We start from the raw sequence: 23,937 nt of genomic DNA on the forward strand, positions 1-23,937 counted from the left end.
AAAAGTCCCTTTACCCAGCAGTCTGTGGTTTCTCTTTATTGATGACAGAAACCATTTTCAGTTTTTGTACATTTTGGTTTGTATGAATGGATTTGGTTCATGTACTGGTTCCTGGTTTCACTCAATTTTGCCCGTCGAATGATACCTTTGTTTGATTTGACCATTTCATATCATGATCAAAATGAATTCCCAGATATTTCATAGTTTTATCAGTTTTTGTACATTTTGGTTTGTATGAATGGATTTGGTTCATGTACTGGTTCCTGGTTTCACTCAATTTTGCCCGTCGAATGATACTTTTTGGTCTTCGACTTCGACTTGGACTTCTTTTTCGATTTGACTCCAAATGGTTCTTCAGGATTTGTTTCGAAATAAAATGATCCTTTGGCACTGTAAAGAAGAGAAAGTCAAAAATGTAAAGCATAATTAGGCAAATCATATTGAAACCCCTGTAAATCAATAGCATTAAACTTATTAATTCCCAATATTCGCTTCTTCGTGTCCATTTCTCTTCTCGTATCTCCTCTTGTCTTCCCTTTCTTTATCCATTTCTCCTCTTTCTGTACCTCTTCCTCTTCTCCTCTCTCCCTCCGTTTCTTTCTTTCTCATACAAAACTGCACTAGCCTTTAAGCACTGATTTCCCCTTACCAAACTTAACAATGGCCAAAACTTATGACCATAGTTATGTTATATTTATGAATATGACTATAGATAGTTATGATAATGGGTCTAATGTAGCAGTTGTTTAATTGCTACGAAATACTTACGGGCTATCAAAATTGTTCAATCCCATGGGCAGTGTAGAATTATCCATGGCCTTACACTCTCCCTTCTCGAAATATTCATAAGAAGGACAACTGACGGCAGTGAAGCCTTTGCCATGGTTCCTGATGGCTTCAGCATAGTAGTAGTAAGCACGTCGATGACTGCAGACAGCTGAAAAGTTGATAATAATATCAATATTATGATGTGTATTAGGAGAGACATAATCGATTTAAAGCTCGGTCTGCAATTTTCCTACGATAATTTCATGTTAAAGTAGAGGTACCTATTTGAAAATACTAGACCTTAACGGTAGGTAGGTATACACAAGTACCTCATTTCCGATCTTGAAAATGTAGCTTAAAACAAAGTCTCAAACCCAGCATCTGGTTTGACCTTTTCTGAAATAGGTGACTAGGTACTCTGTAAATTAGTACCTTCCTATGGTTTGTTTGACTAATTATTTGTGAAAGACACACAAGTATGAAAATGCCAAAAACTCTTTCTATGTTCAGTAAATCTCGGTAATTTCAATTTGAAACGTAAGTTTTAATGTCATCATTCCGTCTCTGTTAACTACTCGTATACCTCTTAATTCTTAGTTGGGATTAAATTAAATCAACCTAGAAAAAACCCTCTTACTTAATCTTATTACTTGCAAAATGTATGTATGAAGGTAAATAACCTGTGTTATCTTTTTACAAGATATTTCGACCTGTAAATGTCTGATTGAAAAAAATTAATCTTTTAAGATCAAAACGGTATTGGAAGAAGAAAAAACCATAATACACCGATGACTGCAGACAGCTGAAACGTTGATAATAATATCAATATTATGATGTGTATTAGGAGAGACATAATCGATTTAAAGCTCGGTCTGCAATTTTCCTTCGATAATTTCATGTTAAAGTAGAGGCACCTATTTGAAAATACTAGACCTTAACGGTAGGTTGGTATACACAAGTACCTCATTTCCGATCTTGAAAATGTAGCTTAAAACAAAGTCTCAAACCCAGCATCTGGTTTGACCTTTTCTGAAATCAATTCAATTATAAAATAATCAGGTCTGAAAATAAAGCTGATATCTCGCGTAAGGTTTTTCAAGTAATAATGGCTTTAAAAGTACCTACACGTATTTATAACATATACCTACAAATCATACAATCTATAAAGTTTGATCAATTAGGTTTTGAAATGCCTGATATATCCTGTGATGGGAAGGCCGCCGAGCTACAGTACCCCCATGAGTTACACAATGCTGCCGCTGTGTTCTCTCCCGACTTACACACGGCTTCCCCTGTTTTCTTCACCGAGGTGCAAGGGGGCATGTACCCTCCTGGTCCTGTGTTCTGTGACCCTCTCCTGGGGGAGGTTGACCCCTATTTGGTACCACCTCCTAGTTATGCTTTCTGTCATGGACCTGAGATGTACCAGCCTTATTCACCACCCCCAGCTGTCCCTGAGTTCCCCTATTATGCGACTGTCAATCAGTATGCTTGAGTACAACCAGTAACTTCCCCGATAGCGGGGACTGAGCTTGTTTGCACCGAGCTTTATTAATTATTATGTTAAGGCGGTATCTTCTTGTGTGCCGCGTCCATTTTTAGGACTATTGCACTGTTTCACTGAGCTTTGTGGATAAACAGATTGAACGGGCTTGAAATTCAACACTTGCCTAACGAGAAAAACTCGCGTTGTCTAAAGCCAGCTTTAGAAAGCTGATGAGAATGTAAAAGATGTTTTGTAAATAATTTGTTTGTTTGGAGTTTATCGTCACTGAATCTGTAATGTGCCAGCCACGTCAGACCATTGGAACGTGTGTGGCGGAAAAGTCTTCAGACCTAGATGTCTCAGATGGTCTGATAGACCTAAGTCGCGAGCTTTTTTCGCCACACACGTTCAGACTGTCTGACAGACAGACGAAACGGTCTGAGCGTGAGTGGTGGTCATATGGTTTTGAGTGACGAGGGGTTTCCCTTCCATACGGCTACAAGCTACCCGCCTACTTACATTAGCCTCAGACTGAGTGCGGCTGGGAAAAGACAGCACACGATTACCCAGATGGTCACCCATCCAGATACAAACACGCGCAACGTTGCTACAAAATTAGGTTTGAGGCATCATTTCAAACCCCCCCCCCAGGAGTGATTCATGGAATAGGCCCTAGATTCACTTGGTATTGGTACAATGCTAGGTTTAGATTGTTTAGAACTTATTGTTATCTTATCTTATTGCTCCCCCATAAGGTAGAGCTTTTCTAGTTAGACAGGAACACTGAGAAGCCCAGACAGTCACCCAATTAAATCTTTGTCATCCCTTAATGTTGCTTAACCTCTGTAGTAACTTGGGGACAAGTCTCTGTAGTAACTTGTTTTAAAGCTAATGGGCAATGATAAAGATTGTTTCAAAAAGTTCAATAAGCCTTTGGGTGGTTTGATATTTTTATGTTCTTTAAAGTTATTCAGAAAGAATCCCTCTTTCTCTAGATGTTTTCTCCCTCTCCCTACTTTCCCTACCTACCTTTTTCTTTTATTCTGTCTCTCTCTGTAACCCTTTACTATTAAGAGCATCCTCACCAGAACAATAGGAAATATTTGCTCACCTGTGTTGAGTGGAAAGCCAGACCCTTGAGCCTGTAATGCAGAGAAACTTTCAGTGTTAGGCAATGTTCATGGAATAGGGCCCTGGATTCAAGAGGCAATGGTACAAAATTAACTCCTGCCATTTTTTGTACCTAATTTGATTTTTTCTTGTCATTTTTACTTTTGTACAATGGTTCTATTTATCAGCCTTCAATACGTTTTCTATACTTCAATGGTTCTTATCAGCCCAACTTTTGTGTTAGACGTCCGATGTCGAATAGAAATGAAGCCAAATCTTTAAGAGGAATTGAAGTTTTAAAGATAACTTAAAATGAGAAACGTTTAAAGATAATTTAAAATGGGGGATGAGAGGGTAAATCTTGGAGAAAAAAATGTTTGGAAATAGAGAACTTTTGGTTTATTTTCCTTTTGTGAAACAGACCATTTCCAACTGCCACTGGTCCAATGAAAACTGAATAGAGCTGTGGTCAATTTTCCCGTGGTCAGTTTCCCGAAAGGAAAGTGCAGATTTTCTTGGCTGATTACTCAAGAGTTACGCAGATTCAAAATTAATAAATAAAGTAAAAAAAAAAAAAGGTAATCTGTATGTTCTTATTTTCTGTTATGTAAGGTACCCATCTAGCCAGCCTAATTAGCTTGGTTGGTAGCGCGTCGCCTTGTAAGCGCTAGGCTTCCGCCCGGGGCGGATTTTATCCTGAATGGATAATGTTCATTCTAGGAACGGCCTGACTTTCTCCTATCCCGTCTTCCTTCTCTCTTCGATTTCGGGACGATAAGACCTTAGCAGTTACAGTTCCCTCTATCACTTTGAGAAATTCTCAATTTTCTGGCTTTTCTGTACCAAAAGAAAAAGCGGTAAAATGAGTTCGGTCACTGCTCCAACCTGTGAATAAAAAGATTGAATAACGAATAAAAAATAAACCATATTTCTATGAAAAAAAGAACACATAATTTTTCAATCAATTTTATTACTTCAAAAAATGTTTTGGTAGTTAAAAATAATATAATTTCTTAACCTCTTTTTAAAAGAAGGTACCCACCTAGATTTCCTTTGAGAAATTCTCAATTTTCTAGCTTTTCCGTACCAAAAGAAAAAGCGGTAAAATGAGTTCGGTCACTGCTCCAACCTGTGAATAAAAAGATTGAATAACAAATAAACCACATTTCTATGAAAAAAAGAACACATAATTTTTCAATCAATTTTATTACTTCAAAAAATGTTTTGGTAGTTAAAAATAATATAATTTCTTCTATGTAAATAAAATGCAATAAATAAATACATAATTACCTAAGGAAAGAAATTTTATCATCCGGAGAAAGGGACAGAAATTAAAAGAGATGAAATAAAAAATATAAATAAATAACATAAATACGAGAATAATACATCTAAACAATAAGTATTGTGGATAAACAAGAACTATAGGTATTGATTGATGGGACTAAGTAGAAGGTATTTATTGATGGGTAGTTGGGTACTAAGTACTAATTAATTCCTGGATCTACACAGATTCATATTTCATTTGTTAATCTCTGAGCGAGAATGTTCTAAGCTCAAACATGAACCTGGGTTCCGGAGGCAATGTTTGCAAATTTTATGGGGGAAGGCCGTACCTATAACAAACTATCTCGTCAATATCCTGTGATATGGTCTAAGCACCTATATGTCATTTCAAACTTCTGTAGGTATACGTAATATTTATTGGTAAAAGATAGGTACGTGCTTATAGGTATTGAAAGTATTAAAAGGTCATGACATACAAATCATACAATCTATAAAGTTTGATCAATTAGGTTTTGAAATGCCTGATATATCCTGTGATTTATGGGAAGGCCGTAACTATAGCTATAGCAAACTATCTCGTCAATATCCTGTGATATGGTCTAAGCACCTATGTCATTTCAAACTTCTGTAGGTATACGTAATATTTATTGGTAAAAGATAGGTACGTGCTTATAGGTATTGAAAGTATTAAAAGGTCAATGGCAAAAATGAAAACTCAGCTGAAATAAAATCTAATAGGTACGTACATAATTACGTTAATAGTGTATAGGCAAATAGGCACATGTAACATTATTATTCGATATTGGCATACTCTAATAGTCCAATAAGTAGGTACATAAAAAATATAAATATGTACATAAACAACTAAAGTAATTCCGTAATAGTCAAGTAAAAGTGGACTTGGAAAAGTAACAACATACTGGTAGGTACTAAAATCAATTCCCACCGTCTAATTGGGTTTAATCGGCAAGAACGATTGACTTACCAAGAGCCTTGAAATTATTGGGAAAATGGAAAAAGATTCTACAATACCTATACCAAGGTACCTACATTAGGTAGACAAATAAGTTTGATATAGGTTGGTTTATATAGATGATGCTTACTATAAGTAATTACAGACCAAAAATGACTCACTTCTTTTTTCTTTATACTGTGGTGATACATGCGTAACATTCTAGGGCTAACAAAACATTATATGTTTGATTCCAGACTCTCTTAGAAGATGAGGTCACGACTTTTCCATCTTGATTACAGTGCTTTAGCTGTCGAGAATTACCTACTTTAGATTTATTTCCTAGGTGGGTACATACAAATCTATGGCACGACTTTTCCATCTTGATTACAGTGCTTTAGCTGTCGAGAATTACCTACTTTAGATTTATTTCCTAGGTGGGTACATACAAATCTACTGTGGCGATCAATTATTTTACCAAATTAACCCTTCTTGGATTGACTGAAGTTTTGTAGGTACCTAAGTACATTAAAGTATAAATACCTTGTTAAAAGATATACTTTTATTGCCCGCTAATTACACTCATTAAAGGTCAATAAGTGGTTAGTGGTTAAGGCGTTCGGGTAATGGTAAGAACATGGCCATCAACTTAAAGGTAGCATAGTTGGTGTCAAATTGTAAGCACCCCCATTAGGCTGTCACATATACAACTACTTTTACATTTCTATTTGATAGCTACTAATGAGTATAAGGTAGGTAGGTACTTGTCTAATTTGGTATTTCTACTTACATATAAATTTTATCACAGAGAAATAATATCAGAAGCTTGTGTTTACCTTATTCAAACCACGATTAAACAAGAAAAAAAGTCTATCAAAGGGTTAATTTCGAATTAGGCTGTCACATATACAACTACTTTTACATTTCTATTTGATAGCTACTAATGAGTATAAGGTAGGTACTTGTCTAATTTGGTATTTCTATACATAATTATAAATTTTCTCACAGAGAAATAATATCAGAAGCTTGTGTTTACCTTATTCAAACCACGATTAAACAAGAAAAAAAGTCTATCAAAGGGTTAATTTCAACGTGAAGACAGGAGTACAATGGCTTTTCATGTTTTCGCCGGGGGGAAAAGGAAAAAATGAACAGGAAAAAATTATGGTTTCTCGTAAATTATAGGATATTTTTTGCAATATAATTGCTGATGATCTTCAAAAATGAGACCTAATGTAATAAAGTCGGTATTAATATTAGAATACAAAGTTGTAATAATAATAATAATCATCTAGGTATACGTACCTACCTGGGTACCTACGTATCTACACTACCTACATAATAAAATTACAGTCATTATCAGAAGATCAAGAGTGAATCTGCTCTTTCGGAATAATTAACACATCTCTTATTCTTGGGCAAATCGAGTCGCGGGTTTATTTCCCGCCGATCGGTCGAGGGTTCCTGCCCAGAGCAAACTTTATCTCAAACAGACGAGTTTCGTTCTCGGAACGGGAGGCTCTCTCCTATCTTGTCTTTCTCCTGTCTCTACTCTTTCAAGACGATAATACATACCTTAGCAGTTACAATCCCCCTATCAAACCTTTAAAAGTGGTATGGATAACCAGGATAGGTATTTGATGACGTGAAGACAGGAGTACAATGGCTTTTCATGTTTTCGCCGGGGGAAAAAGGAAAAGATGAACAGGAAAAAATTATGGTTTCTCGTAAATTATAGGATATTTTTTGCAATAAAAATAATTGCTGATGATCTTCAAAAATGAGACCTAATGTAATAAAGTCGGTATTAATATTAGAATACAAAGTTGTAATAATAATCATCTAGGTATACATACCTACCCAAGTACCCATTTACACTACCTACTTAATAAATTACAGTCATTATCAAAAGATCAAGAGTGAATCTGCTCTTTCGGAATAACACATCTCTTACTCTTGGGCAAATCGAGTAGCGGGTTTGTTTCACGTCGCTCGGTCGAGGATTCGATTCCCCCCCGGAGCAAATTTTATCCCAAACAGATAAGCTTCGTTCTCGTAACGGTAGGCGATATCCTATCTCTACTCTCTCTTGAAAAATGGTATGGAGAACCACAGGATATTTGATATCCTAAATCCCATTTTAAACGTTTAGCGCTTCTTCTTTTTATTTTTATTCGCCTTTTTCCGTGTACAGACGGGGTCGGCGTTTTTCGTCAGCCTCTCCTCAATCAGCCCTAAATAGGGTGATTGCTTTGTTCTGACATTTGGTTTTGGCTACAAATTTTAACGCTAATCCTACAAAATCAAGTAGCCAAAAAACAGATACTTACCTGCATAGTCCCACGTACAGCCAGGTTGTGGCCAGTCACCTCCATTCGGGTAAAAGTCTCGATGTCCCAGAGAGGAGCTGAAGCGATCTTTCCGTGTCCTCTTCTTTATAAAGCCTTGAATTTCCAGTAGTCCGCGACGTAGAGGGTGCGGTCATTTGCTACTAGTAGGTCATTTTGGGTGCACGTCTGTTGCAGTTGTCCACAGATTAACAGATGGACGTTAGTCTAGGTAGCACTTCTAAGGACGTTTGACTCTGATCCTACCAAATCAAGTAGCCCAAAAAAATAGATATTTACCTGCATAATCCCATGTACAACCAGGATAGGTATTTGATCTTTCCGTGTCCTCTTCTTTATCAAGCCTTGAATTTCCAGTAGTCCGCGACGTAGAGGGCGCGGTCATTTGCTACTAGTAGAGTAGGTCATTTTGGGTGCACGTCTGTTGCAGTTGTCCACAGATTAACAGATGGACGTTAGTCTAGGTAGCACCTCTAAGGACGTTTGACTCTGATCCTACCAAATCAAGTAGCCCAAAAAAGTAGATATTTACCTGCATAATCCCATGTACAACCGGGTTGTGGCCAGTCACCTCCATTCGGGTAAAAGTCTCGATGTCCCAGAGAGGAGCTGAAGCCCAAATATCCCCCGGAGGTGTGTACCACATCCACCCATTCTGCATGTGATGCGTCCAACCTCTCATCCGGGCCTGACTTTGTGAACAGAACTTGAGCTGGGTCCAGCCCTGAGAATAAGAAACAAAAGTAAAGGGTGTTTCAAAACATGGTACTTAGTTTAATGAGAATTAGCATCACCTTCTTTAAATCAAGAGTGGTGGGAGGAACGCGAACGTCAAGATTTCGAAGCGCCACGCTGCCCAAATCTCTCAACACCCCCTGATTGAGGCAAAGTTACTTCTTTTGGCGTATTTTTGTTTCGGAATGTACCTATATTTTTATAAAATAGGAAATGTCCAGTATTGAGTTTATGACTTCAGCTATCTTGATGCCTAAATAGATAACTATGTAATAATGAAATTGGTCAAAATTTTATTCAAGAACAAAGAACAGGAAAATTAATTTTATTACCTACAGGTCATTAGTACCACCTACAGGTAGTGATGACTTGAACCTATCCTACTGGTCATGTTGCCTTCCTCCCAATAAACTTGAAATTGAAGCTTACAGATAGGTACCTAGCTAAATCTGTGTTCTCTGTTGACCAAAGAAATAAGAGGGGTGTGGGGGAGAAAACGCTATTGAAAAATGGAAAATACTGTGAGTAGTTGAGTACGATCACCTCTAACTCTATTACCTGACATTGATGCAAGATATAGCTATTCTCAGTGAACCGTGATGGGTAGGTACCTTTATACTTGGACAGCCAATTTAATAGAATCATAAAATTTAATTGTCAAAATTTATTCATTTAATAAGTTAATTTAAACTTTGAAACCACGTTTTTCCCAAGTACCTATTCTACATCATCACCCGCGAGACATCAAAATGATCGAACCAGACATTCAGAAATTCAGACTAATAAAAAAGTTCCATCTTATAAAAAGTTCTATTCCATACCAACGAATAGAAATAAAAAATAATTAACTTCCAGATCGGCTTCTTTGTGAAGAGGTGTTGGTGAAATATTATTTAATTTTTTTATCAGCATGATGTAATCAGTTTCCTTTTGATTCTTAGCTAGTTTGACATTTGAAGCAAAGACCCGAAGATTCCATAGCTGTTTGCCTTGAAGCTGTGGAAATGATTTGTTGGATGAAAACCCCATCGTAATAGTCTTAAAGCTTATGAAGGAAGGAGGTAATCTTAGTAGGAAAGAAATAATAATAAATTATAGCAAGTGAAGTACCTAATAGTGTAGGTAAGCACCAAGATAGTTTGATTTAGCTTTAGAATCTTTAGATGGTATCTATCTAGGTATAGGTACATACCTAGCCTCTAGCCTCTTTCAAAAAAATACCCATGAAATACTTTTCCCAATGGGTAGTGGTTGCCTGAATGGAGTTAAAATTGAGGAGGTACCTACATAGCTACATACCAAGAAAGATTTTCTACCTAACCTCTTTAGAAATATTAGTCAGTCTAGTTTAGACGTTTAGAGTAGCGAGCTTGGAGGGTTTATTATTTAATTTTTTTTATCAGCATGATGTAATTAGTTTCCTTTTGAAGTTTTGATTCTTAGCTAGTTTGACATTTGAAGCAAAGACCCGAAGTCGAAGATTCCATAGCTGTTAGCCTTGAAGCTGTGGAAATGATTTGTTGGATGAAAACCCCATCGTAATAGTCTTAAAGCTTATGAAGGAACGAGGTAATCTTAGTAGGAAAGAAATAATAATAAATTATAGCGAGTGAAGTACCTAATAGTGTAGGTAAGCACCAAGATAGTTTGATTTAGCTTTAGAATCTTTAGATGGTATCTATCTAGGTATAGGTACATACTTTGATTTAGCTTTGGAATCTTTAGATGGTATCTATCTAGGTATAGGTACATACCTAGCCTCTAGCCTCTTTCAAAAAAATACCCATGAAAAACTTTTCCCGATGGGTAGTGGTTGCCTGAATGGAGTTAAAATTGAGGAGGTACCTACATACCAAGAAAGATTTTCTACCTAACCTCTTTAGAAATATTAGTCAGTCTAGTTTAGACTGTTTAGACGTTTAGAGTAGCGAGCTTGGAGGGTATCGCGCCTACCTTATAAGAGCTGTATGTCGAGGAATAACTATATCGTAATAAAAAGGTACGGTTCGTTCTCAGAACGGTAATTTTGGGACGATAAAACCTCCAAGCTTACAGATCCCCATCAAACCTATTGAAAACATTGCTTTCCTTCTTACAGGAAAGAAAAACCGATTGAAACATTAAATTTGAAACTTACCCGTGACATGTCTGATTTGTCTAGACTTGACGTGTTTCCCAGCCATGCCTACCACGTGGGCCCCCAATGAGAACCCCACCAGATGAACATAGAAAAATCGATTGAAACATTAAATTTGAAACTTACCTGTGACATGTCTGATTTGTCTAGACTTGACGTGTTTCCCAGCCATGCCTACCACGTGGGTATAGGAAAGAAAAACCGATTGAAACATTAAATTTGAAACTTACCTGTGACATGTCTGATTTGTCTAGACTTGACGTGTTTCCCAGCCATGCCTACCACGTGGGCCCCCAATGAGAACCCCACCAGATGAACATCCCTAGCATCCGCCCCTGTTGAGTCCATCAGATGATCTATGAACCTGGCTGTATGGATACCCACAGGCATCGTGTTCCTAGCGGCTGAATTATACCAGGGTACTTTAGCCAGGGGGGACCAGTCCACGGTGAAAATGTTGTAGTCATCTTTCTCGAGATAGGCTGGAGGGGGGGAGAACGTTCATATTATTAGGCCAGCCACTCACTATCAGGTAGACCTGACAGGTAAGTACACCTGATCAGGCCTGGATTTCTCAAGATTGTGGACCAAAATTTTCGCCTGCGGCGCTCTATTTTATTTTGCTCACTTTAGCGTTCAGCGAAAATTAGGATAAGAAAATATCTACGAATTAGGTACGTCAAAAATTAACTTGTGACAAAGCATGAGGCACATATCTACCTACTTTTTGAAAAATTTCGCCTGCGGCGCTGAAAATTTTAAGTTCGATCAGCCCAAACTGGGGGCCCCGCGCCTTTGAAACTGCCCCGGGCCCCGCGAAGGGCTAATCCGGCCCTGGGTCTACCTGATAGTGTGTGGCCATCAAGTATCAGGTAGGCCTGACAGGTGGACCTGATCAGGTCTACCCGTGTAGATGACGAGATAAAATCATAGTACATAGGTAGGTATGTGATTTCGTTGGACATAAAACACAGGGCACGGAAGACGGAAGTCTCAAGGGTTATACCGAAATCAACCACTCCAAGTTACTCCAAGAGTAAACCAAGTTTAAATTTTGATTGTGGTCCTGGAAATAGATCGTGGTCCTCAAAATAGATTGCTGTCGACCTGGAAGATAAATAAAAATATGAAAATTTTTACCATCTCGAAGCAGAGGGAACATGAGGGACTCGTCAGAATTGTCGCCAAAACCATGCACAAGAATTTTGGTCCTTCGGGAAGGTTTGAAATGTTTGAACACAGGTTTACATTCGGCCGTCATGGATCGAACCTCGGGGTCTTTGGGGTTCTTTCTGAAATTTCAAGACAAGAGAACCCAGTTAGCACGCAAGCTTACATCCAGGGGCTTGATTTTGACAGGACTTCTAAGTCTAACGTCTTAAACTTAAATCCAGTCCGAATCCAACCTCAGAGATCCAACCTGTTCTTTAAAATGAATTATCAACCGCACAACGTCTTACGAAATCCAAAAACAACCGGATAACATCATTTGGACTTCAATCAAAATGACCAAGTCTTCTTAACCGAGGAGCCAGAAATCTTCGAGAATTATCATTACACGCTTTTATTTCATGGTAATTTCCTAAATTATATTGCACTCCATTTGTTTCTGTCTCAAAACGGTTGTGAACGCATTAGGTTTCCAACTGTTAGCATTGATCTTAGCACTTATCACACTAAAACATTTTAGCCTCTAGCCTCTTTCAAAAAAATACCCATGAAAAACTTTTCCCAATGGGTAGTGGTTGCCTGAATGGAGTTAAAATTAAGGAGGTACCTACATACCAAGAAAGATTTTCTACCTAACCTCTTTAGAAATATTAGTCAGTCTAGTTTAGACGTTTAGAGTAGCGAGCTTGGAGGGTAGCGCGCCTACCTTATAAGAGCTGTATGTCGAGGAATAACTATATCGTAATAAAAAGGTACGGTTCGTTCTCAGAACGGTAATTTTGGGACGATAAAACCTCCAAGCTTACAGATCCCCATCAAACCTATTGAAAACATTACTTTCCTTCCTATAGGATAGAATAAGGAAAGTATAAAAACCGATAGAAACTTACCCGTGACATGTCTGATTTGTCTGGACTTGACGTGTTTCCCAGCCATGCCTACCACGTGGGCCCCCAATGAGAACCCCACCAGATGAACATCCCTAGCATCCGCCCCTGTTGAGTCTATCAGATGATCTATGAACCTGGCTGTATGGATACCCACAGGCATCGTGTTCCGAGCGGCTGAATTATACCAGGGTACTTTAGCCAGGGGGGACCAGTCCACGGTGAAAATGTTGTAGTCATCCTTCTCGAGATAGGCTGGAGGGGGGAGAACGTTCATATTATTAGGCCAGCCACTCACTGTCAGGTAGACCTGACAGGTAAGTACACCTGATCAGGTCTACCCAGGGCCGGATTACCCATAAGGCAGAATGGCAGACTGCCACGGGCCCCGCGCTTTGAGGACTTACACTAGATATTATGGGTTTTTTATTATACTCATTTCAGGTAAGTTAGGGAGGTATGTAGGTACCTAATAGCTTGGTAGTTACTCTCTAATCCTTCCTGAATAGAAGAAGTGTATTATACTCATTTCAGGTAAGTTAGGGAGGTATGTAGGTACCTAATAGCTTGGTAGTTACTCTCTAATCCTGAATAGGTAAATGTCAAAATATATAAGACCTTGGTTAGACCCAGTCAAAATATATAAGACCCAGGATAGTAGGTAGGTATATAAGACCCAGGATCAAAATATATAAAACCAAGGTCTTATATACGAGTATTTTGACATATTATGGGGAGTACATTTTACAATTAGGTAAGTTGAACACCCCAATTAAATTGAAAAAGTTCGTTCTTTTTCGAAAAAGATTAGCCATTAGCCACAAACACCAAGGTAAGGGTACCAAACCAAGCGTGGTAGAGCTTTTTTTGATACCATCAGTGCACTCTAGCGGATTTTCATGATACTATTTGCAAACATCTTCATCTTACAGAGTGGGTGCGGCTCGTGTCATAATAATTTTATTTTATTTCTCTTATTATAAGTCCCAAAAAATAAATTATCCCATATTTTTAATCCTGCTTTTTACTATCCTAATCCTATTACATCCTATTACATAGGATTAGGATATATGATATATGTATGTATATAATTATAGAGATAATTATGTAGGTATTGTAATTTGTAATATCAATTTTTAATCCTGCTTTTTACTATCCTAATCCTATTCATAGGATTAGGATATATGATATATGTATGTATATAATTATAGAGATAATTATGTAGGTATTGTAATTTGTAATATCAACACTGGAGCCCTATTTTTAATTCTGCTTTTTACTATCCTAATCCTATTACATAGGATTAGGATATATGATATATGTATGTATATAATTATAGAGATAATTATGTAGGTATTGTAATTTGTAATATCAACACTGGAGCTTGTTTAGTAAGCTCCGGCCTGGGCAACAAGTGATACCTATTTGTGTTAAGTGCTATTTATGTAGGTAGATAGTAGATAGTATAGGTATACAAAATACACATAGGTACTGAATACAACTCCGTCAGTGGCGCACATACTTGTTTATCTGTTTATCACAAAATAGAGCTATGCTATATCTATTTCACGGGAAATGAGTAGATTTCAGGCACCTTTGCCTGAAATATACGTTATACCTGGTGTACAGCATAAATTTGACATCGTTATAATCTATTTCTGACTTTTCCGATTCCGATCTCAGTCCTGATAGAACTCCGATTCATTGAATTTTGAAATAAATGGTTGCTTTTTGAGTTTTGGCTCCTGAATTTCAGGTTTTTCTTTTGATTTTCCCTTTTTTTCCACACGTCCTTATAATCATATTCATCAACAAATTCAAATAATTCGTTATAAACGCCATGTGCGCATGACGGTGGTAAAAGCCATCCACGCAAGTCGGCAGCACCTGGTGTACAGCATAAATTTGACATCGTTATAATCTATTTCTGACTTTTCCGATTCCGATCTCAGTCCTGATAGAACTCCGATTCTAACTGATCCTTTCCCATCTGGCATAAGCATCCATTTGATTTCTTCGGTGGGGTCTTCGTTTGGAGACACCTCTTCAACATTTTCCTCCACCACTGCATATCGGTTGACTGAAATTTTTAAAAGTTGTTTTAGTCCGAGGAAAATGTAATACCCATCTCAAATGGGCCTAAAATAATTAAAAGCCAAACGGAATACACCTAATTATGCCTAAGGTCACTCAGTTAAAAAGTAAAAAAGGGGAAAAATCGACTACCACTTTAGTTTAATTATGACTTTTCTATTTGTTTGGAGTGTTGAGATTTTAAATTTCCTTACCGTTACTAGAATCACTAGATCTTAGCAAAACAAGAAGCAACGCTAGACACATGATTCTGAACGTCATTTTGGTGAACTTTGTCCAACCTCCTCCAAATGAACACTAACTGGAACCTAATCACTGACATGCTAAACATGGTTACCAATTTCCATAAGTAAGAAGTACCTACCTTACATTTTAGTCAATATTTATGTATCAGTTCTAATTATTATAGGTACACTACGTAGTATATACGTACCTCGTTAGGTAGTAGGTACAGGTACCCACCAACTTGTCATGAGTTCGGAATAAGAAATGAAGTTGTAAAGCACATAATTTACTTACGTATGTTCGACACGAGGAGGAAACTTCATTAGTCATTAGGTACCTAATCTGTAGTTTTCATTTTTACACTGGTAGTTATTTTCATATTTCTTTAGTCTTCATATTTCTTTAGTTAAATCTACATCACATACCTACTTACAACACTTCATTCATAACGAGTTGGTATCTTCAGGAACAGGATACAGAAAATGTGACTTTTTACACACCAGAAGAAAGCCGCCCATCTCATGAGCTAGAAAAAACGTTTTCTAAAGTTTCATTTCAATTCCGCTAGAGTGCAGCATCAGTACTAGAATGTAAACATTCTTTTTCGAGGAGGGAAAATTTAAAAAAATTGAATTTTTGAAATTGAATTTGAAATAAATGGTTGCTTTTGCTTTTTGAGTTTTGGCACTTTGGCTCCTGAATTTCAGGTTTTTCTTTTGATTTTCCCTTTTTTCCACACGTCCTTATAATCATATTCATCAACAAATTCAAATAATTCGTTATAAACACCATGTGCGCATGACGGTGGTAAAAGCCATCCACGCAAGTCGGCAGCATGAAAGTTTGAAAGTTGTTTTTGTAAACAAAAGCAGTCGAAAGTTGTGACAAGTGGTAGTAAAGTGTGCTTTCGGGAGTGCTCTGTGTTGAGCAACGTTTCGAAATGAACAAACTTCTCGTGGTGACATGTGTCCTGTTCAATTTATTGAGCTTATTGAAGTACTCGGATACACAACTGTTGATTAACGTCAAAAATCATGTAAGTAAACCCCATGTTGAAATCAGTATTTATTCTTTTTGAAAGAGTTAACTCACAGGTCAATCTCTCTGGTTGTTATGTAAGATTCAAACCACACAATTACATGGCCTGTCATAAATATGCCCAGTCCATAAAAAGGAGGATGGAGCTACTCTAAATAATATATCCAATTCGACAATACTACACTTGTAGGTTCCTTATATGCCTTCATACCCCTAAGTTAGAGAAATCCTCTTAGGTCAATCTATGCATTATTAAAAGAAGTAGGTACATCTATGCTCCAAATCGTATTGCAAAGTTGGAGATATGAGAGGAATAGGTAGGAAACTGGAACAAAGCATCAAACTTTCAAGACGAAACTAAAGGCGTCCGCCGTATTGATTTTATGCCGTCAAAATATAATGCTCTTGCGGCTCCAGCAAGCTCTTCGAATCTTCTCCAACTTACAATCTCGTGTCTCTTTGATATTCTGTGAAAAAGAGGCCTTTTGCTAAATATGTTAAAAAATGTGAGACGAAATTTCCTGATTCCTGAGATCACGTTAAGTAGGTACATAGTTTGGCCTGATGTAGACCTGAGTCACCAGCTTTTTACCCCACATGACTTGCGGGGGTCGAAGAACCCAGAGTTCTACTTGCATAACCATTTTCATGTTCACCCTGTAGTTAAGGTGAATAGAAAGGGATTTTGAACATCTTAGAGACACTGGTCTGTTTTTCATTCCTACGCCGCATCCGCCGCATCGATGCGGCGTTCACTCTGCGTCAGGAGTGGGGGTAAAAAGTGGAAATTCAACAAACATGACGACATCTACACACAATTAATTACATGGCCTGTCATAAATATGCCCAGTCCATAAAAAGGAGGATGGAGCTACTCTAAATAATATATCCAATTCGACAATATTACAACTGACTACACACCTACCCTCTTACTTCAGTGTGTCATAGGTTTAGCATAAACATTGGCTTAAGGACCAATAAAATAATGGTTTAACTTACTGGAAGCTGTTACAGATTTCATTAGGTAGGTAATTAATTTGCCAGCCTATAATATTTTGTCTCCTTTTTTGCCATAAAGCAGACCAACAACCACAGTTGGTAAGTGATTAGTTCTGCATGCAAGATGCAATCATAATAAATGAACATGGGCACTTACCTTTAGGCATTACTTCATCATGGAGTATATGGACAGATTATCAACTGTCAGGGGTATTTGTACTTCTTGTGGAGCCACCACAAGGTTTTTCTTTCTGGGGTGCCCTAGAATCAATAACAAATTGATGGGTGGTTTTAGTTTTGTAGATTGGCCCCCATGTAGGTATTAAATACTTACCAACCTACACTTGGCTTATTTTTGGGTATGTAGGTATTGTAGGTGCTTACCAAACACACTCCAAAATAAGTTAATTCTGAAAGATTTTCATAGGTAGTTGCTGAAACTTATCTTTTTTAATTTCTTTATTAAGGTAATGTTACACCAAGTGCACATTGTTTGCAATCATTTTAACCTACACTTGGCTTATTTTTGGGTATGTAGGTGCTTACCAAACACATTCCAAAATAAGTTAATTCTGAAAAATTTTCATAGGTAGTTGCTGAAACTTATCTTTTTTAATTTCTTTATTAAGGTAATGTTACACCAAGTGCACATTGTTTGCAATCATTTTTCCACAAACATTGGCTTGCAAACAGAGTTTGTGTGTGTGCAGAGTTGATCCGGGTGCTGTCAGTTTTTATACAAAAGCTGAAGGTAATGTTACACCAAGCACGCAATGTTTGCAAATGTTTGCAAACAATGCACGCTTGATGTAACATTACCTTTAGGCATGTCATTTGTGCCAACATAGTGAATCAAATTAGCTTGACTATTCAAATTTTATCTTGCATTGCGGTATGTAGGTGCTTACCAAATACCAAACACACTCCAAAATAAGTTTATTCTGAAAGATTTTCATAGGTAGTTGCTGAAACTTATCTTTTTTAATTTCTCTATTAAGGTAATGTCACACCAAGTGCACATTGTTTGCAATCATTTTTCCACAAACATTGGCTTGCAAACAGAGTTTGTGTGTGCGCGGAGTTGATTCGGGTGCTGTCAGTTTTTATACAAAAGCTGAAGGTAATGTTACACCAAGCACGCATTGTTTGCAAACGTTTGCAAACAATGCATGCTTGATGTAACATTACCTTTAGGCATGTCATTTGTGCCAACATAGTGAATCAAATTAGCTTGACTATTCAAATTTTATCTTGCATTGAGAAGAATACAAAGTTATGTAATGGCTAATATACTAGATGTTTAGTGTGGAAGAAAAAATGATATTAGTTTTTGCATTGGAGTTATTATTATTGAGAGTCAACATAACATCTAATAGACAAAATTATTAGTTACTTAGTCTCATGGCATCTACATCAGATTCTGAAAACACACCTGATTCTTTATTCAAATGCAACGAACAAACAATAACTATTGTAGTTATAAATGAAGATGGATGTGTATGCACTTTATTAGACATCACTGGAGACTTGAAGATATCTGACCTAATGAAAAAGAGTTTCCTAATGTTTAACAAGAGTGAGAAAAAGTTGTCAGTTTTCAGATACAATATAATATTAGTCCGCACAGGCAAAATTCTAAGACACTTTCAAACAGTTGTACAAAATGAGCTCATAGATGGTGATGAATTGCTATTGGTGGAAAGATATGTCATGCATGATGAAACGACAAGATCAAAAGCTAATAAAACAGAGTCACCTCAAGTTGCCAATCAAGCTACCATTGATGAACTTACAAAAAAATTGAAAGTGAAGAATAATAAAAAGAAGAAAAAGAGTTTTGATTACAAGTCTCCCCACTGCAACCAGTTTCTCATCCAGATAGAACTGAACGTTTTATATCTTACAAAGTCATGTTTACATGCCACCTGCCTACGAATAAACGGAGAGCCCTTTTTGCACACAGGTTCGGAGGGCGTTCATGTAATGCATAAGGTACGGCTAGCCCTACCCTAAAGTAGATACCAGCGAAATTAAACATTAGGTGAACTGTATACACGTAGATTAGGTAGGTACCTTCACCGTTTACAAAGAATAATAATATCTACAAGCTCACGAACCCTTTTCTACTATTAAGTTTACTATAAATTGCAAGGTGTGTACCGTGTTTTTAGATTTAGTTAGCTAGACGTTCTCGTTTCTCCCTCTTATCATGTCAACTTAGACGGTAATACGGTATAAACATTACGAGACTTTACTAAATTAAAAATTCAAATTGCTTTTTCAAAATGTAATTAGTGAAAAACTGAAAATACTCAAAAAACTCAACCTGAAATATTCTGATATGTGGAGGCAAACGGAAAAAAACTAGAAACTCAAGTTAATTAAAAATTTCAAAGTTTGATGAAGTTTTGTGAAGTGAATTTAGCTCAAGTTGAAAGTTTTCAGTAAGTTTTGTAAAATTGCTCAAAATGAAGTTTGCGTCGTGCATTTTATAAAAGTTCTATTTCTGTTGTATTTGAATCTAGGCAATCTATGTTTTAAAAGGTCGGGTGGGAGGAATAATGAAATCCAATAAGGTCAAATGAGTCTCTCATTAGGAGTATTGTTTTTGATATCTGGAATTTTCTAGTCGAGGAAAATGAAGTGAAAATTTTTCTAGTGAAGTGCTTTCCTTTTCTAACTTTACAAATTTGAATCTGTTACAGGGAGGAGATGTAGTTCAGGAGAATATTACAGCTAACGTAGCGCAAGATGTGGTCACCCTGGAGTTTCAACGCAATGATGGAACCCTTATAACTCAGCTGATCGATTTTAGTAGGGTAAGTTTTTTTTTTTTTTTTAAGAAGGAAATGTTTTTCCCTCTCTGAAAGATTTTAGAAAGTAGAACTTTACATCTGTGTGTGTTGGGGTGGTATCAGCACGAAACGTTTGAACAATGTGAAATATCCACTACAATTGAGAATTGAACGTACAATATCCATGATTTATTGCAAAGGACATTCTCACACCTGGAAACATCAACAAGTCATTACAAAACATGATCAAACAAAACTGAAATTTTTATGCAAAAAAAGAAAAACTATGATACTTAAACTTGATAAAGGCGTGTTAACCACTGAGGTTGTAGGAAACTGCCCTGTGCTAAATAACATAACATTTTCTGTACCGGTAATTATGACGTGAAAAAACATAAAAGAACCTGTCACACAGGCTCTAGAAATCCCCATATTGCATGTTTCAAAGGAAAAGTTCCTCCAAGGTAAGGCATTATGAAAAGGAAAAACAAAAGAAGGTATTGAATTCTCTTCTAAAAACATTTATTGATTTCAGGTTTCAAAAAGTGTAATGACCATTCTGTCTCACGAAACACCACATCAGGATACGAAATATTTCGAAAACGTCCACAATCACATCATTGGGAACAATAGAGCTGCTCTGTTAGGCGCTAAATGGAAGGCAGAAAGCTTAGGATTCCAAACTGTCATACTCTCTAGTGATATTGAAGGATTGGGAGATGACATTTGTAGAGGTTATGTCGATCTTATTGCTTGGATAGTTCAATTGAGAAAACAGCGAACCATTCAAGTTGGCAAAGATAAAAACAATATCAAAGAGCAAGGTAGGTAGTAGGTAACTACCTACTTGTAGAATATTTTGATTAAACTGAACTTTACATATCAATTTATTCTTATAAAAGAGCCTGGCACATAATACCTACTGATCAGAGGATATATTATATTACTGCACCAATCTGCGCCATAAAACTAACATGTTTGCTTTCCATTTCAGACATGGAACAAAACCTGCATCATATTGTATCTGACTGGCAACCAAACAAAACCGCCGTTCAAGAGCTTGCTATCGCCGTGAGTAATGTGAACAAACTGAAACTTTGTGTCGTATGTGGGGGAGAAATCACTTTGAATATGAACAATAACAGCGCCATCGGGAAAGGTGGTCGAAACTTGCATCTCACGCTTCAATTTCAATATGAAGTGCGGAAGGTATTGGATCAGACTTCTAAAGTTCATGTGTGGTTCTCAAGTCTTGGCACGGATGGCATTGATGGTCCCACAGATGTGGCTGGTAGCATAGCTTATAGCCATGAACAAGTTGTGCCATCGGGAAAGGTGGTCGAAACTTGCATCTCACGCTTCAATTTCAATACGAAGTGCAGAAGGTATTGGATCAGACTTCCAAAGTCCATGTGTGGTTCTCAAGTCTTGGCACGGATGGCATTGATGGTCCCACAGATGTGGCTGGTAGCATAGCTTATAGCCATGAACAAGTTGATAAGTAGATTTAGTCCTACATATATGTTGACAAATAAACAAGGCAAGTATAGCTACTCACTGCAGTGTATATTTACTCTGTCGGAATCGTAAGTAGATTTAGTCCTACATATATGTTGGCAAATAAACAAGGCAAGTATAGCTACTCACTGCAGTGTATATTTACTCTGTCGGAATCAGACCCGGATTTCACTTTGAAAACTGTCGAGTTGCAAAGTAATGTGGGACACTGGGACTCAATACTCAATCTATCTGAAGTACAAACTTATGTTTGAATTTGAAAGCGTAAATTTCTTCTTTGCTACACCCTGTATGTATATCTATATTTTGCATGACAAACATTTCATATGCACGCAAGCTTTCAACGTAGACAAGACTTCGTTACTGATACATATGACTTGAAACTCATCACTTCAATGCCAGATATACCACTTAACTGCACAGGAATTCCATAGCTAAGTAAGTAACTGTTATGAAAAACGTTGAACACGATATATGAAAAAGCTTTGGTAGGTTTTAAATTTTTAAAGTCTTGTTTTCAACTTTAGAAAACATCTGATGTGAATTTCACACTTCACACCATCTCTTATAAGTAGATGGTACTCTACCGACCATAAATATTATCAATGCGGTTCTTCTTTCATGAATTCACGAGTGTTTGGCTTAGATATTCTAGAAAGGCTTTCCTATCTCTCTCCCTCTTTCCTATCACCCTCTTTTCTCCCTTCTTCCCTCTCTGTCTCTACCGACCATAAATATTATCAATGCGGTTCTTCTTTCATGAATTCATGAGTGTTTGGCTTAGATATTCTAGAAAGGCTTTCCTATCTCTCTCCCTCTTTCCTATCACCCTCTTTTCTCCCTTCTTCCCTCTCTGTCCTCCTCTCCCTCCCTCCTCCCCTTCATCTACCTCTCCCTTCCTTCAGCCTCTGTCCCTCCTTCAGCCTCTGTCCCTCCTTCAGCCTCTGTTCCTCCTTCATCCTCTGTCCCTCCTTCAGCCTCTGTCCCTCCTTCAGCCTCTGTCCCTCCTTCAGCCTCTGTTCCTCCTTCATCCTCTGTCCCTCCTTCAGCCTCTGTTCCTCCTTCAGCCTCTGTTCCTCCTTCAGCCTCTGTTCCTCCTTCAGCCTCTGTCCCTCCTTCAGCCTCTGTTCCTCCTTCAGTCTCTGTTCCTCCTTCAGCCTCTGTTCCTCCTTCAGCCTCTGTTCCTCCTTCAGCCTCTGTCCCTCCTTCAGCCTCTGTCCCTCCTTCAGCCTCTGTCCCTCCTTCAGCCTCTGTCCCTCCTTCAGCCTCTGTCCCTCCTTCAGCCTCTGTCCCTCCTTCAGCCTCTGTCCCTCCTTATCCTCTGTCCCTCCTTCAGTCTCTGTTCCTCCTTCAGCCTCTGTTCCTCCTTCAGCCTCTGTTCCTCCTTCAGCCTCTGTTCCTCCTTCAGCCTCTGTTCCTCCTTCAGCCTCTGTTCCTCCTTCAGCCTCTGTCCCTCCTTCAGCCTCTATCCCTCCTTCAGCCTCTATCCCTCCTTCAGCCTCTGTTCCTCCTTCAGCCTCTGTTCCTCCTTCAGCCTCTGTTCCTCCTTCAGCCTCTGTTCCTCCTTCAGCCTCTGTTCCTCCTTCAGCCTCTGTTCCTCCTTCAGCCTCTGTCCCTCCTTCAGTCTATGTTTTAAAAGGTCGGGTGGGAGGAATAATGAAATCCAATAAGGTCAAATGAGTCTCTCATTAGGAGTATTGTTTTTGATATCTGGAATTTTCTAGTCGAGGAAAATGAAGTGAAAATTTTTCTAGTGAAGTGCTTTCCTTTTCTAACTTTACAAATTTGAATCTGTTACAGGGAGGAGATGTAGTTCAGGAGAATATTACAGCTAACGTAGCGCAAGATGTGGTCACCCTGGAGTTTCAACGCAATGATGGAACCCTTATAACTCAGCTGATCGATTTTAGTAGGGTAAGTTTTTTTTTTTTTTTTAAGAAGGAAATGTTTTTCCCTCTCTGAAAGATTTTAGAAAGTAGAACTTTACATCTGTGTGTGTTGGGGTGGTATCAGCACGAAACGTTTGAACAATGTGAAATATCCACTACAATTGAGAATTGAACGTACAATATCCATGATTTATTGCAAAGGACATTCTCACACCTGGAAACATCAACAAGTCATTACAAAACATGATCAAACAAAACTGAAATTTTTATGCAAAAAAAGAAAAACTATGATACTTAAACTTGATAAAGGCGTGTTAACCACTGAGGTTGTAGGAAACTGCCCTGTGCTAAATAACATAACATTTTCTGTACCGGTAATTATGACGTGAAAAAACATAAAAGAACCTGTCACACAGGCTCTAGAAATCCCCATATTGCATGTTTCAAAGGAAAAGTTCCTCCAAGGTAAGGCATTATGAAAAGGAAAAACAAAAGAAGGTAT

At 37.7% G+C, this 23,937-nt stretch overlaps 2 protein-coding genes and 1 long non-coding RNA gene across 3 annotated transcripts in view; 2 read left to right on the top strand and 1 right to left on the bottom strand.

Annotated features, from left to right (window-relative positions):
* Positions 1 to 218: 218 nt before the first annotated feature.
* Positions 219 to 15,238, bottom strand: LOC103514960 (inactive pancreatic lipase-related protein 1-like). Its single transcript, XM_026827707.1, has 7 exons — positions 15,166 to 15,238; positions 14,765 to 14,957; positions 11,961 to 12,112; positions 11,051 to 11,302; positions 8,481 to 8,672; positions 769 to 937; positions 219 to 390 (listed from the first exon to the last, which is right to left on the bottom strand). The coding sequence occupies exons 1-7, from the start codon at positions 15,230 to 15,232 to the stop codon at positions 270 to 272; spliced, it is 1,146 nt and encodes a 381-aa protein (XP_026683508.1). The 5' UTR covers positions 15,233 to 15,238; the 3' UTR covers positions 219 to 269.
* Positions 15,239 to 15,489: 251 nt separating this feature from the next.
* LOC103514971 (glycerate kinase-like) lies at positions 15,490 to 21,533 on the top strand. The gene is made up of 6 exons (XM_026827589.1): positions 15,490 to 16,232; positions 19,939 to 20,084; positions 20,477 to 20,492; positions 20,564 to 20,852; positions 21,023 to 21,187; positions 21,364 to 21,533. The coding sequence occupies exons 1-6, from the start codon at positions 16,137 to 16,139 to the stop codon at positions 21,531 to 21,533; spliced, it is 882 nt and encodes a 293-aa protein (XP_026683390.1). The 5' UTR covers positions 15,490 to 16,136.
* A 278-nt stretch (positions 21,534 to 21,811) lies between these two features.
* Positions 21,812 to 23,937, top strand: part of LOC113469789 — a 14,080-nt gene continuing 11,954 nt past the window's right edge. Inside the window, exons 1-2 of the long non-coding RNA XR_003393097.1 lie at positions 21,812 to 21,984; positions 23,347 to 23,460. This is a non-coding gene — a long non-coding RNA (uncharacterized LOC113469789). The remainder of the gene's footprint in view (positions 21,985 to 23,346; positions 23,461 to 23,937) is intronic.

Source organism: Diaphorina citri, unplaced genomic scaffold (genome assembly GCF_000475195.1).
Source record: "Diaphorina citri unplaced genomic scaffold, Diaci psyllid genome assembly version 1.1 scaffold46, whole genome shotgun sequence".
Classification (NCBI taxonomy): domain Eukaryota; kingdom Metazoa; phylum Arthropoda; class Insecta; order Hemiptera; family Psyllidae; genus Diaphorina; species Diaphorina citri.